Raw genomic sequence first — 14,329 nt, 5'->3', positions numbered from 1 at the left:
GATACAAAGGCTTGGAAACACTTCCTCAAATATCATACATAACCCAACAACATTTGCGATGAAACCCCACTGAACAAAACATAATTCCATTCAGATTTTTCTAATGCTTAAACTAAGGCAAGAGCTGATTTCAGACCAGAACAGCCCAGCACAGGACAAGAGTATAAATCCACTATATGATGGGCCTTCTGACATACTGTCTCTCAAATATTAATTTTAATCCATTGTTTGCATTTTTGGTCTTACCTACCATGCCTCATCTATACTATATTTGTAGTCAGTATAGGCTTATTTCATATTTATTTCTGATCCCCACCATATGCTACAAAGAACTCTTTATTCATAAAAAATTGGACTCTAGAAGTAGGACCAAAGTCCACTTTACAATAAAAAAAACTTGATAGAAGTACGTACCTCCAGACCCCTGACCAGGCCCTGAAAAAGACTGAGGAATGGGATGAACTTGAACAAGAAAGATCAAACCCTGACTTTCATCTTCTTCTGTCCTATGAAATTAGGACAAACAAACCAGGCTTCCTTCCTCCATCTCAGTTCCTCAATGATAATATCACCTTCCTGCACCTTGACATAATCAGACTGTATCTTCTCTGGTCAGGGAGTTTCCTAAGTCTTGGTCACTAGAACTCATTATAAAATGAAAGGAATAAAGTTTCACCTGGTGCTCTTTTCCAAAACTCATTTATTGATTAGAACAACCATGATAGATGGAAGCGCTTGGGTGCAGTATTCACTCCTGACTTAGTCAAAAGAACATGTAACTAGAGGACACTATCAGCAATTTACATATAGTAAGGATGAAGTGAACAGAGAATAGGATGCTCTACTGTATTAAATCAACATCTATGTAAAGAAAGAATACAGTTCTAAACAATGGCAGCATGTACTTCTGCATATTTACAGATACATTAAAATTGATGATGAAAACAAGGAGTCAAGATTAAGACAGTGAATGCAGTGAATGAAGATAATCTTTATTAGTGATAGCAAGAGAGAAAAAACGATCAGAGAAGAAGACTTTGAAAGTCATTGGGAGACATGAACATAGACAAGTCTAGCGCAGGAGGCAGTACAGAACAAGTGGACAGTGCCAAGTTCAGTACAGGAAAGGATCAAGAGGCACATCCCAGCTGATAGATACGAGATGTGACCAGAAGAGTAGAAGAGAATTCACTTATTCCATGTTAGACAGACTGGAAAGGAAAACATACATTCATCAAGAACCTTAGGAGAATGGCCCCTAAATTCCAGGGAAGGACAGTTTACCAAGTCTGACCCTAGAGATCCAAAGGGTTACTTCCAAGAACCATTAGTTAGTACCTCACCAAGTATTTCTGTTCATGTGAAATATCTGCTGTCTTGAAGTTATTGGTATTATGCAGTATTCATTCTCTACCCTACAGAAGTACATTCAGACTATAACATATAAACACATTTTTAATCATGCAGAATAATCAAGTACCTAGAATGTGGTATGAAAGACTATTGGTAATTTATGAGCTACTGAAAATCAAACTGAAATTAGCCCCTCCAATAACTTCATTTCCTAGGTTCTACTTACTTACTGGAAATTACAATAATAAATTAGTCACCTTTTAGCAACTAAAACTGCTTTAGTTGCTGTCAGTCTCTAAGCAGAAAGCTAATTATATGGCAAACCTATTGTCAAGTGTCTGTACTGTTTTGCATGCCACAGTGCAAATATGCTGAAGTTCTGTTTTTTTCATGTGTACCTAGTACACAGTTACACAAACACACAGACCAGTAGCATAGTTTAACAAAGGGTTGTTTGCAACCATGATATTTGTGTCTCTCCAAGATTGCCTTTCTAAACTAGCACTATGGGAATATTATCATTAAACTGTTGATAACAGCAGATAGATCTCCTTTTGCATTTTAAGATGTTAGATTATCTTTTTTTCATTTTGATCAGATTGTATTTTCCTACTAGCTAATGCTCTGCTGGGGATGCTGCAACATAGACAATCCCATTTTTGTTTCACTGTCACATCTTCAGTGCTTCCATACACTGTTTTGGTAGAACAAAGCCAGAACCCAAATGTCAGCGTCTCCTGCCTATACTTCAATCAATAAAACAATGTGTTTTGAAGAACCAGGTACTTTCTTATCTGCAGCACAAATTTCATTGTAAAACAAGCGTAATTATGAAAGTCTTGTTAACTTCTGACCAAAAAAAAAAAAAGAAAAAAAGGAAGGACTGAGAGTCGTCATTAGAGATAGGCTGTGGTCTATTAAAAGTGATGAGAAAAAGATGGCAGAATCTCTGAAATCAGGGAGGCCACACTCCCATTTGACAGCTGTATGGTAACTCAGCTGAGAATAACTCTACTAGGATTGCATCATCTCTGTGAAAAGCATTAATTTGTTCTCAGTAAAACTCTTCTATGAAAAATGTTATTTTTCCATTGTGTGCTTTTCCCCACAAACTATTTTGGGGAAATGAGCATCCCACTTGACAGATAAGGAAAAGAGGCTAAACTCGGGGTCACTTGGTAATTCCCTGCTGAGGTTGCCCCAGCAGTTCAGGGGCTTACATTACTGTCTTATTAAAGCAGAAGCCTTGTGGTTTTTCTGAAGTCACCACATCCCTCAGATCATCTACTTGGAAGAAAACAAAGAAGAGAGGAAAGCACCTCTCCTTTTGCAATAGGATAATCAGGGTATTCCAGGCCCAAACAAAGGATGAAGTGTCTGAATTGGTCTGGAAAGAGAAAAGCAGAGCAAGAGAGAGGACATTCTCCATGCACCCTGCTCAAGCTGTGACACCAGCAGAGCTCACCTGTGGCCATGCCTCAGGCAAGGATGCAAGACTGGCTGTGCAGTGATTTTTGCCTTGGGCATCCTCCTGGCAGCACCCGCAGCAGCAGCCCACCACTGCAGAGGCTGAGCTCCATGGCAATTCCTTCATCCCACAGCCCAGGTGATGCTCAAAGGAACAGGCACGGGCTGCCAGCCTCTCTAGAAACAGAGAGCACTCTGACCTGCACCAAGCATCTCCTGCACACTCAGGCCTTTTTTCCATGCATGAGATGTCTTCCCACACCTTCCCACAAACCTACCACAGCAACCTGGCCCACATCAGCCCCCACCACATACAGTCTCTGTATAAACACTCCCCAGATACACTTCCTTGCACACGCACACTCCATTTCAACATACCTACCTTCTGTACGTACCCCACATGAACCCTACTCATATACAGCATATGAATCCCCCCAACACTCCTTCCTTACACATCACTGTGCAGGAATCCTTCAGCACCTCTTACACACAAAGCCCAACATCCCTCTACAACATTCCCTGAGCATAATCCTTCCTACATGCCCCCTGAGCACGAACCCCTTTAGGAACCCTCCTTACAACTTCTTCCACATATCTCTACATATAAAACCTCAAATTTCACCAAGTGCAACCCCTCTCAACATCCCCTTTCCATGCACACACATAGATCATTAACTGCCCCCCAAACACAATTGCATGAGCTCCTGACACACCCCTCCACACTCCTCAAATGCTGTCTGAATTGCTAACACACCTCCTTAAACACACTCACCCCACATCCCAACATTCCATAATCCCCTGCACATCCCAGCCAATGCTCCCATACACATTGTTCATGAGCCCCACACTGCACACCCTTACACACTGCATAAATCCCTCCTACCCCCATCATACATTGTGCAGAAACCCTGTTACATGCATACTGCATGACCCCACCACACATACAGTCATAGCACTTTCTACTCATATGCATCCAACCCCAGTGGGACCCTAGCCCAGTTTGGACAGACATAGGGATGCCCTCAGACAGCCCCCTTAGCCATGCATACAGCCATGTCTAGTCCAGAGTAAGACACACCCCTCAAGCTCCGCATCTGCACTAGAGCGAGCATCCGGAGGCACCCTGCGGCTGCCACACTCCTCTGCATCTCTGTGCAGGAAGGAGATGGGGCAGGTTCAACACAGAGGGGCAGAAGCACCCCTGGGCCTGCAGGAAATGTGACCTTAAGAAAAGGCCGAAGTGGTGCAGCCCCCTTCTCACCCCGCCTCCTCACTGCACCAGCCAGCAATGCCAATTACCTTCCTCCAGCTCATCCATGCTTCCAATCTTCCGCGATCCATCAATGGTGTAAATGTAACGGACTCCCTGAGGCAGATTAATGTTGTCAGACAGGGACCGGGTCAGGTCAGCCAGGAGAGCATCAAAACTTCGGAAGCGGTCAGAAGACACAGCATATACAATTCCCTTGAAGTAGCGGTCCCCGTTGCGATAGAAACGCACCTTCTTGGCTTTCTTCTCATTACTCAGTGCCTGTAAGGTCCTGGTTCTGTAGAAGCTACAATGAGCACTGTGAGTGGGACTGGGCAACCCATTCATACGTGAGCCTCGCATGTTTCTGGACGCCTTGTCTCGTTCGTCAAAGTGTCCAAAATCAAGTTCCATAGTTTGGTGAACCCTAAAGATCTGAAGCTGAGCAGGAAGACGGGAAGAAAAGGAGTGTGAAGAGGACAGGTTAGAGCCAAGCAGAGCCACAGTCCAGCAAGAAAAACGACAGAGCTGCGTCTGGAGCTGGCCAGATTTATTTGAGAAACACCCCCTCCCCTGACCCAGATTTGTATCGATTCTGGGGACTGAGGGTAGGAGGGGTCCTCACTGTGAAAGGGATCCAATTACTGGGGGCAGGGAACATATTACTAGAGAACAGTCTGCTCCTACACCTGGGAGTTTTCAAAGCGCAGTAAATTGGGACTTGAGGCCAAAGGGAGTTGCATCTCAGCCCCCAAAAACTCATCCAAACACCAGTTGGCAGTGAATTAAACCTCTGAGCCCTGTGAGGTTTCTTTTGGCAACAGAAAACAAGGAGATCCCAGTGAGTCAGCCCTTCAATCTGTCGAATCACGGAAGGAATCAGAGCATCTGAATATTTAACATTAGAATAAACTGGCATTTATGAAAGAATGGTCGCAGGGGACTAAGCAGTTTCTTTGTGACAGCCTGTTCAATAAGGGTTAACAATGAGATCCATCCCACCCTTCCCCCTATCCGCAGCCCCCTCCTAGCCCATCAATCAATTCCCAGGACCAGCCTACATCTCTAAGAAGAAATGACTGGAAAGAAAAATCTGTCATTGAAACGAGGCTTCTATGAGCCCTTTTCAGCAGCCTGAGCCTCCTCTGAATTGCATTTCAGCTCCCATTTAATGAGGAGGAGAAAATAAAGGAGCTATTTCCAACTCTTCCAGCCCCCCCCCTCCTGGTCTTAAGTGATTTAATTGCTGGAAGTGCCCCCTGCCCAAGGGACACGCCGCCCCTGCCAGCTCACCTTTCATTGTTCTGAGCACAGGGGGGCTCCTTGCGCAAGGGAAGAGCTCAGAAAAGCAGAGACTTGAGCTGACAGACAGTAATCAGGAATTTTCGCATGGTCTTTAGTTTATGCTTAAGAACAACCTTCTCCCTGCACCAAACCCCAACACAAAAGGAGGAGAAATCCCCCCAGTCCTGCTCTTTCATTCTCTCCGTAAACTAGAAACATGCAACTCACGTATGTTGCTTGCATGTTAACACGAGGCAGAAATGGGATTTACATCCCACACTTGGCAGCCAGGTACAAATTTAGGAAAAGCTGTTGCTATCAGTTCCCCACCCCTCACATTTGCCAGAACCGCTGCTTTGCTGTGTTTTACAATGTCACCGTGACCTGCACGAGAAAAATCATTGTCCTCAGCCTGCGGTAAAGCAGATGACAATGCAGGCAATCTGCAAAGAAACCCCAAGTTCGGAACGTTTTCCGCACAATGCCAGCTGGGGTATATTCAGTCGGGTGACACGTACTGAACAATGAAACATCCAAGCAACTTCAGGAATGAAACAGAGGATTTGGGGGTTTTGTTTAAAAATGAACTGCAGATGCTGTAAGGTACTAAAAGAAAGATTCCTCCTTCCATCTGACATCTGCTACTTTTCTGCATGCAAGTCACTCGAAAGAGCTGTACTCACCGGTTTTCAGCGCGCAGGGTGGAGATGCTGAGAGAAAGAAAACCAGGCTCGCTCTGCCTTTGTTGTCTGAGCTCCAAGCAAGAAATTCCTGCCAGGGTGGATGAGACGCCTCCTAGGTCCTAGTGCCTTGTTCGATCCCTTCATGGTAACTTTGCCTCAATGGTTTTTACTCTAATCATCATTCATCTTATTGTAATCTTCTCTGTATCTGAGGGGGGGGAAAAAAAGGGTGTGTTCATTCCAGTTCTGGATATGTTAATAGATGGTTAAGCAAAAAAAGTTTAAAGGGGTAAGTTTGGGGCTTGTGTTCTGAGGGAAGAAAATTCCTCCTTGGCTTTAACTTCACCAATAAAGCATTTGGCCCCACTGAAAATAGAGCATAATTAGACTGATGCACCAATTTTATAGGATTACAGTATGGGGAGGTCATGGCTACTAGCTTACTATGTCCTACAATACTGGCACAAGGCTCTACTGTGTTAGTAAAGCAATTTAAAAAAAAAAGTTAACCAGTGGCACTGGGCCCAGTCTTGCTACTGTACTGGTTTCACACAGCATTCATGGTTTACACTGGCAAGCAGGAAGGGACAGTTGACTTGGTGGTTACATATGCAGTGCACTTGAATAATTTTTCTCCGCTAGCACTGGACATAAGTCAAAACCAAAGCTCTGAATTCAAGTACCCAAGGGGTTCAGGATGGAGTCAATCAACACAAACCTAACCCAACAGATTCAGTTTGGCTTATATCCCAAACAAACAAAAGAGAATTTGGACTTAACTGCAGGAGAATTCATCTGTTTCAAAACTGCACTAGCCTCTTTCCCTGAGACAAGAAAATCTGTCAGCTGCTTTATAAGAGAGATTTCCATCCTACGTAGGGGAGCAGCACTGCAAACCCCACTCCTAACCCTGCTGGTGCTGGTATTATCTTTACTTTAAATAGGAATAACACTTGGAAATGGGAGGGTCTTCTCATCTGTAGAGGGAAATCTTTCGTAACAATGCTCTGTATGTTTTGAATGAAAACATCAGATTTTCTTCATTCTGGCACATTATGGAAAAAAAATAGTATTTATTCCAGCTTTGTCTGTCCTGTAGATGATTGTCCAGGCAGTGCTGATGAATCCACTCAAAGCACCTCTTCCCAGCAATTTTCACACATAACATTTGTGAAAAGTTTTCTTCTTTCCCAAAACCATCTTTTCATTCATATAAGGTTCGTTGCATCCTCTGCAAAAGCTGACATTTGCTCCCTATGTGCTTCGTGGAATCACTACAGAGGAAGCCACAGATCTACTCTCCTTCCCATTCCCAAATTAGATATATGGACATTCATCACCTTGCACATAATCTGTCCATGATAAACAATTCTTCCCTATACTATACAAAAGACTGTCTTAAGTTTTCATATTTTTAAAATGCAAAGACATAAATTATTATACATGTGCTCAGAGAGCAACAGCAAAAATAGAGGAAAGGAAATAAAATTTAGTCTTCAGTCATGCATGCCTAAGGCATTTGGTTACTAGTTTGTGGCAAGGTGGAAGGGTGATGTAAATTCATGCCGTACAAATTATCTCCCAAGTGTGACTTCTATGGAGTCTATGATGAAGGCAAATAGTCTCGAACAGTATTAAAAGACAGCTCTTCTTTCTAACCCTGAAACCTCATCATCAGTGAGAAAATGAAGCGTGTGTATATGGATGTGCTTGCTCAGAACACTATCATAAACTTTTGAGCATGGGCACTTGTTTTTAAAATCATTCAGGGTTAAGCACATTTACTCTGGCAAGAAACCTGGTATTTGATCCTGACTGAAGGATACGGTTTCTACAGTCAATGGTAACAATGTTCATCTTTGGTGTAACCAAGTTATTTGTACAAGGTGCCCAAATCATGGAAGTACAGTTGTCCCCCTTTAATCCTGCCACAGGCAAGAAGAATCTCAGCAGCCGGAGCATCATTGAAGATGAAGAGCCCTGAAGCCAGACTGACGTGACATTCCCAGTGGAATCACACCACATTTGCTTCTCTGCAAATGAAAGCAGAATCATCTCATTCTACAGACAGTGGCTGGGCAATATGGCATGGAGATAAACAACCCTTTCTTGATGAATACTTCTTCACTGGCCCCAAGGAGTTAATGTTGGTCAAAACCTATTTACTTCAGAAGAGAATCATTCCCTGAGACAAATCTAAACCATTTTAGGCAGCGTGCGGTACTGAGAATCGGAAAAATTCTTCTTCCCATCAATAGCCTCATCTTGCTAAAATGGAAAGACAAATATAGCTTTTCAGATTAAAATATCTGCTTTAAATCAGGTGAATCATTTTTCCTCCAAGGAAGCTAACATTTAGACTTCTGCCTATGTAACTAAATCTGGAAAAAGACATGTTTGTTGGCATTGCCAGGCAACTGTGATACTTCAGAGAAGAGCAGAGTGCAGATAAAAGAGATTCTGTGACTGCTTCTGTGCTAACTTCCCCATGCATACAAAATCCAGTTTCTATTATCAGAAATCAGCCTTAAATACTTTCTATGTCGGCCTTCCATTGCCTTGCTAATAATACTGTCCTGAACTCTATAAAAATTTTGTTTATTCATAGCACATCACAATGTAAGGGTGCTAATCAGCTGAAGTCTGGCTGCACCACAGACAACATTTTTAAAAAAAATTAAATCAAGTGATCACTGCTTTTGTAGGAAAACTTGGATCATCATTGTCAAGTCAGTCTATGTAGATGCATGTTTATTTTTTTTTTTTATTTTCACCTCCATTGTTCTGGACTGCTTTGAAGATGTCATATCTGATCACTCCTTTCAAAGCTTTGTTGGATGAGATCTTTATGCCAAAGCACTCTGAAATCACAAATAACTATTTCAGGGCTCTGTCAAACGTGTCGAGGCAGTCAAAACCTAAGATCCATAAAGCCAGTAACTCACTTCTGAAACTATAGAGCAACAGCCTTTAAACCTGAGGAGCTGATAGTTCTTTGAAGAACCATCCTATATTGGCTGACAGAGTTAAGTTTCTCCTACATAGCACTATAAGCAATGAGCACTTCACAGACTTTCACCACGCAGTGTTAGTTTCCTTTGAATATTTATTTTTATAAGGACCACACACATCCGAAAGTCTTTTAAATACCAAAGCTTGTGAGCCAAATTCAGCTTACTGCCAGGACAGTAAGAGGTTTACCTTCACAGCAAACCTGCCCCACTCTTTGCCTTGTAACCATCTGCAGAGGCTGTATAGTCCCATCTGTAGCCTGAATCACTGAAAACCCCAGGGAACAGAGGGGACAGAGTTTTCTGTGAAAACTCTGTTTCTGTGAAAGGAGGAAAGGTTGGAAGCTGTAGATTCCAACGAGTTTGGCTGGGCTCCAAGGCCACCTGCAGCAGCCAGAGAATGTGAGGTTCTCACCTGCATCCCACAGCAACAACACCCTTTGGGTGGGACCTCTCACTCCTTTGGAGACAGCCTGCAGCTGTGCTGAATTAATGCTTCTGTGCTGCTGCAGCCCCACACCCTTGGCAGATCCCCTCAACTTCAGCAGATTACTTTGGCATCAGATAAACTTCTGCTAAAATTTAGGAGAAAAGAGCTATTCCTTCCTCTGAGGGATCAACAAGAAGCATGCTACAAGTGAAAAGGCCATTCCCTATGCTAATAAACCCTTTTTAAGTATCTGGAAACAATGCAGCCCGAAGAATTAATTTAGTGACTCATCAAAGACATTCCCAACACATCCAGATATAAGAAAGCACTAAAAAAGCACAACACTCATCCAAAAAATACCTTTAACATTAGATTTCATCTGGCCTATTCCCTCCATTCTACAAAGCAACAAATCACGTAGATTAATAAATATTCCACGGCTGAAAACAAATTCCCTGATAGAGAAAACAAAACACCCTCAGCCAAGGTATCCTTTTATAAATCCTGCCACATCCAGTGGTTCTACAAGGCAAATTTTGGTGGCAGTTCAGTGACACAGTTTTTCCTCAACAGCAATTTGCAAAGCTTGAAGAAAGCCATGGAAACATCTGCCACATGCATTGCATCTACGTTGGGGAACATGCAGAAGCTCACAGAGGTTGTCAGTATGTTTCTGCTGACCAAACTAAGCATGAAAAATGGTCTGCAAGTCCCAGCCAAGGCCATGACAAATGAAACCACAAGAAATCTAGATGTCTCCTTCCTCAAAGGTTGTCCGAGGAGACTCATGATCAAGACTACTAATTTCTTAATAATTGACCTACAAGACTAAAATTTTCAATAAGAGATGAAAAATAACTTCAGTGGCTTTAGGAGACATTAGGAGTATTTTTTTTTAAATTCTGCAGCACAGCATTGGAAAAGACTAGAGGTAATGAAAGGACAAATTACACCAGCCTGGAGCTCTCAACCTCTGAGGCTCATTGTGAAATTTGGAGTTGAAAAAAATCATGATCATCTTGTGTGATGGGCAGGGACTACATGAGTACAAAGGTTTCAGAACTTTAAGAGGAGGCAAAGAAAGAGTCATAAACAAGGAAAAAAAGTGAGTTCAGTTTTGAATCAACTCATTCTAATGCTACAGAAGTCCCCTGCCTATATAGATCCTCCTTTTCCATAGTGCCAAGCATTTCCCATGTCCATATACCACAACACACTGCCCATAGGTACCCTTGACTGAGGCCCACGTTGTCTTTGGAGCATGCACCCACTGCTAGCAGAGGACTCACCTTCAGGCACAGACTATGTTTGTGCCAACGTGTCTGGCAGAGCACAGGTGATGAAGTCCCAGGGAAGCCACAAGAAAACCTGTCCACTGGCAGAAGATTAGTATTTAAAGCATGGATTCTGGCTAAGCTCAGCACTGGTGCCGAACTGTCAGCTACATGGTAGAAACAATTGTCATTCAGCTTTCTCACCTACAACCAATCAGAGCTGAGAGGCAGCTCTGATGTTTTTATACTCTCCGTGAAAGAAGAGAGCAGAGTGGGGAAGCACTTCTTTTATGCTACTTGAACCATCGTATGGAAGCAGTAAGACAATCTCTTTTATCCTAAAATTTCACAGAGAACAGTAGTAAATGATGATTTTTTCATTGCTGCAGATACTGCTTAGCTAAATCTGCCATTGTTCTTCAGGCACATTTATCTTTAAGAAATTATTGATAAACATTGCTTTAAAATGAAAATTTAACTGCTCAAAATCACTTACAAAACAAAATACACAAACACACTAAATGATAGATGTTTAAACACCAGTATATAGAGATTTCTTATTTGCATTGATGCAGTCTCATTCAGAAGGACAGACTTGTTACAGTCTGTCAGAATGGAGAGAACAATAAAATACACTACAGCACACAAGGCTGCCTCTGACATCTTTAGTCACCTTCCTCCAGCTGGGAGAGCCAGCTCTGCAAAAACTACATTGAACTAAAACAAAGCTGATTCTTTTCCCAGATTACTACCAGGCTTTGAAATGCTGGGTCTTGCGTGCAGCAGCCAGCAATATCATTTGTTTCTGGTGGCAATGCAAAGTCCTGTCCCTAGCAGCTATTAATACATCCAGGGACTTTAGATATACCCTTAGGGAACCTACAAAGAGCTACATGTATGTTTCATCTTCAAAACAAAGGTTTAGGTATACAAGCCTAAGACATGGCCTTCCAGATAACTCTATTTAAAGCGCTGAAATAATGATCTGAAATAATGATCTGAATTTCTGCAGCTCATTTGCTCCATGGGTTAGATGTTTCCTTGTCTACAGCATGACCATCAAGAGAAGCATGGGGCAGTCTACGAATCCATTGATGCCTCTGAACAGACTCACTGGAAATAGGCATCTCATCCTGCTGGGAGGCAATGACTGTCAGCGCTTTGATGCTGATCATTTTAGGAACCTTTAGTAGGTTTTGATTTGGGGTTTTCTTTGACTAGTCCAGGGTTTCTTTTGTTGTTTTGTTTGTTTGTTTTAGGAATGTACAGCTTGCTGAAAACCAGATAATTGTTTAACATCTCAGGAATACCAGATGATTAGATTAGATATTAGGAGGAAATTCTTGACACAGAGGGTAGTGAGGCCGTAGCACTGCTGCCCAGAGAGTGCCCCATCCCTGGAGGTGCTCAAGGCTAGATGGATGGGGCCCTGAGCTGGTGGATGGCAACCAGCCCAGAGCAAGGTTTGGAACTAGATGGTCTATAAGCTCCCTTCCAACTCAAGTCATTTTATGATTCAATGATGGTGATTTTACTGAGTGAGAAGCTGACACCAGAAACTCCAATGTTGATTCTGATGCTGTTTCCACATTATATTTTTTTTATTATGAACCTTCCCCCCAATGTAAGATAAAAAATTACCAGATACTACTTATGGATTATTTATTCCTCATTATAAGAAACCCCTGATCTGGAAGTTTGTAAACCACTGTTTACTTGAACAGAAGAACTGTACCAGAACATCAGGATTCACAGCCAATGTTTGGATCAAGAACCAGATTAGAAGATAGTCTTGATCTCTCATCTGAAGGCATCCTTACCTTCAATTTAACAAGATCTCATAAAAGGTTACCCAGAACCAACTATGTAAACACTCTGAACAAGCAAAGATTATAGGATTTCAGGCACCAGATAGAAAAGGCTTCCATTTCATACTCCACAATTCTTAACACTTATTAATTACTAGAGCTGGAGCCAAAAAGGGTCTACTCAGAAAATATGAAGAAATGCAGATATTTCCCGTGACCTCAAACTCCAGAAAAATAAGCCCTAGTGTGTTCAAATGGGACCAGCTCTCTGCTTACTGTGAACCTGAGGGTGGTCTTTACGTGGGACATCTAAAGGCAAGTGCCTCAAGTCAGAAAAATCAACTGATGAAATGCCATAATAGTGCAAAACATCAGATTCGATCCTTGCTAGCTATAATAAAAGAATATTAGTACCAGACTGGCTTTAATGAGAGTCCAGTTGGTCATAACCACTGTTCCCTCCTCTGTTAGCATCTGCTGAACTGCAAAGTGAAGGTACTCCTGCAACAACAGGTTTCAGTTCCTAGTGCTGAGTACACATCAAGTCCCAACAGAATGTCACCATACCACCTTTACATCATGGGCTAAAGGACAGACAGGTTTACCCACACACATCACAGCCACTAATTTTGTTCATCTCCTGCTTTGTTACAGCCACTGGAGAAAGGCAGATCAGCTGATTGCAATCACACTACAGAAACAAGCCACAGCCATAAATACTAACAGGCAATTGTTTTGTCCTTTGCACCCAGCAAGTGCTTTGCAGTTCTGAGTTGATGTTTTATTCTGTTTCCATTTAGAAAATTAAATTGCTTAGCTGCATTACACTCATCAAGCAATTCAACAAACATTTTCAGCTTGATCCTCAGATAGTAACTCTGAAAGCAGATGGAGCACTTCTCAAGTATCTTTTATTCAAGACTGATTCAAGGCCCAGAGCATAATACAAATAGTTTTTGCATGTCCCCTAGGCACAGTCGTGACTTGTTTCATTGTGGTCACCCTGTGTTGATCCAGGCCCCAGTGCTGGGGATCGGGCTGATTCCCCAATTTGTGGTCTAATTCTGAAAGCCAGTATTTAAAAGCAGTGCTTGCCTTGTTTTTTTAACCCTACAATCCCACTCACTTTTGAGTTGGCCATGCTAAAGATTATCTCTTGTTCTTTACTTCTTTACTACCTTTCCTATACATGTCTTTGGGATATCCATTTTAAGTCTCCTTCCCTGCCTTTTCTATTGAGGTGCGAAAGGGAAATCTGAAAGGCGATCTAGTTTTACTTTCTGCAGCGTTAATCACAAAAGAGTGGAATGTCCACATCACACCCAGGCCATTCACAGAGAGAGAAACACAGTGCAGAGTGGTTCCCTGTGAGGTTGGCAGATGTGACAGGAAACAGTAAGCCAGACGTGAGACTGAATGCATAAGTTCAGTGCACAAAGGGTACCTCCTCCGTGCCTCACAAAGCAGCACGGAACTGCATCGTACTCCTGAAAGCTCAAGCACCCGCAGCAATCACCGTCGGGACGTCCGTGAAAACCTCGGTGCAAACCTCATAAAGGCCTTTGGGCTGATTGCTCGGGCTGTAGGCACCACTAAGACAGCAACGATGCCACCACGTGGTGAAATTGAGATCGGGAATGCAAAGCAATCCTCGTTCGAGGACTCATCAGTTTGGAGGAAGTGCAGCTCTCAAACATATGATTTGCTCCCTAGAAAGGGAGGACATAATGCACCCATAAGCAGCCACCCTGCTTCACTAGCAGTGCTGCA

The 14,329-nt window shown here is 42.6% G+C and overlaps 1 protein-coding gene across 5 annotated transcripts in view; it reads right to left on the bottom strand.

Moving 5' to 3' along the window:
- The window catches only part of DCX (doublecortin), a 136,741-nt gene that overhangs the window by 78,264 nt on the left and 44,148 nt on the right, over positions 1–14,329 (bottom strand). For 4 of the 5 annotated variants that reach the window (XM_031554683.1, XM_031554684.1, XM_031554686.1 and 1 more), the window contains 2 exons: positions 6,037–6,244; positions 4,120–4,510 (listed from right to left, as the gene is read on the bottom strand). In XM_031554683.1, the coding sequence (XP_031410543.1) occupies positions 4,120–4,483 (364 nt within the window). In that variant the 5' untranslated portion in view covers positions 4,484–4,510; positions 6,037–6,244. Of the gene's footprint in view, positions 1–4,119; positions 4,511–6,036; positions 6,245–10,766; positions 10,938–14,329 lie in introns of those variants that run through there. The other variant, XM_031554685.1, reaches the window with a different exon arrangement.

This window comes from Meleagris gallopavo, chromosome 9 (genome assembly GCF_000146605.3).
Source record: "Meleagris gallopavo isolate NT-WF06-2002-E0010 breed Aviagen turkey brand Nicholas breeding stock chromosome 9, Turkey_5.1, whole genome shotgun sequence".
NCBI lineage: Eukaryota > Metazoa > Chordata > Aves > Galliformes > Phasianidae > Meleagris > Meleagris gallopavo.
The sequence above is the reverse complement of the archived record's forward strand: the minus strand, read 5'-3'. Positions and strand labels throughout refer to the sequence as shown.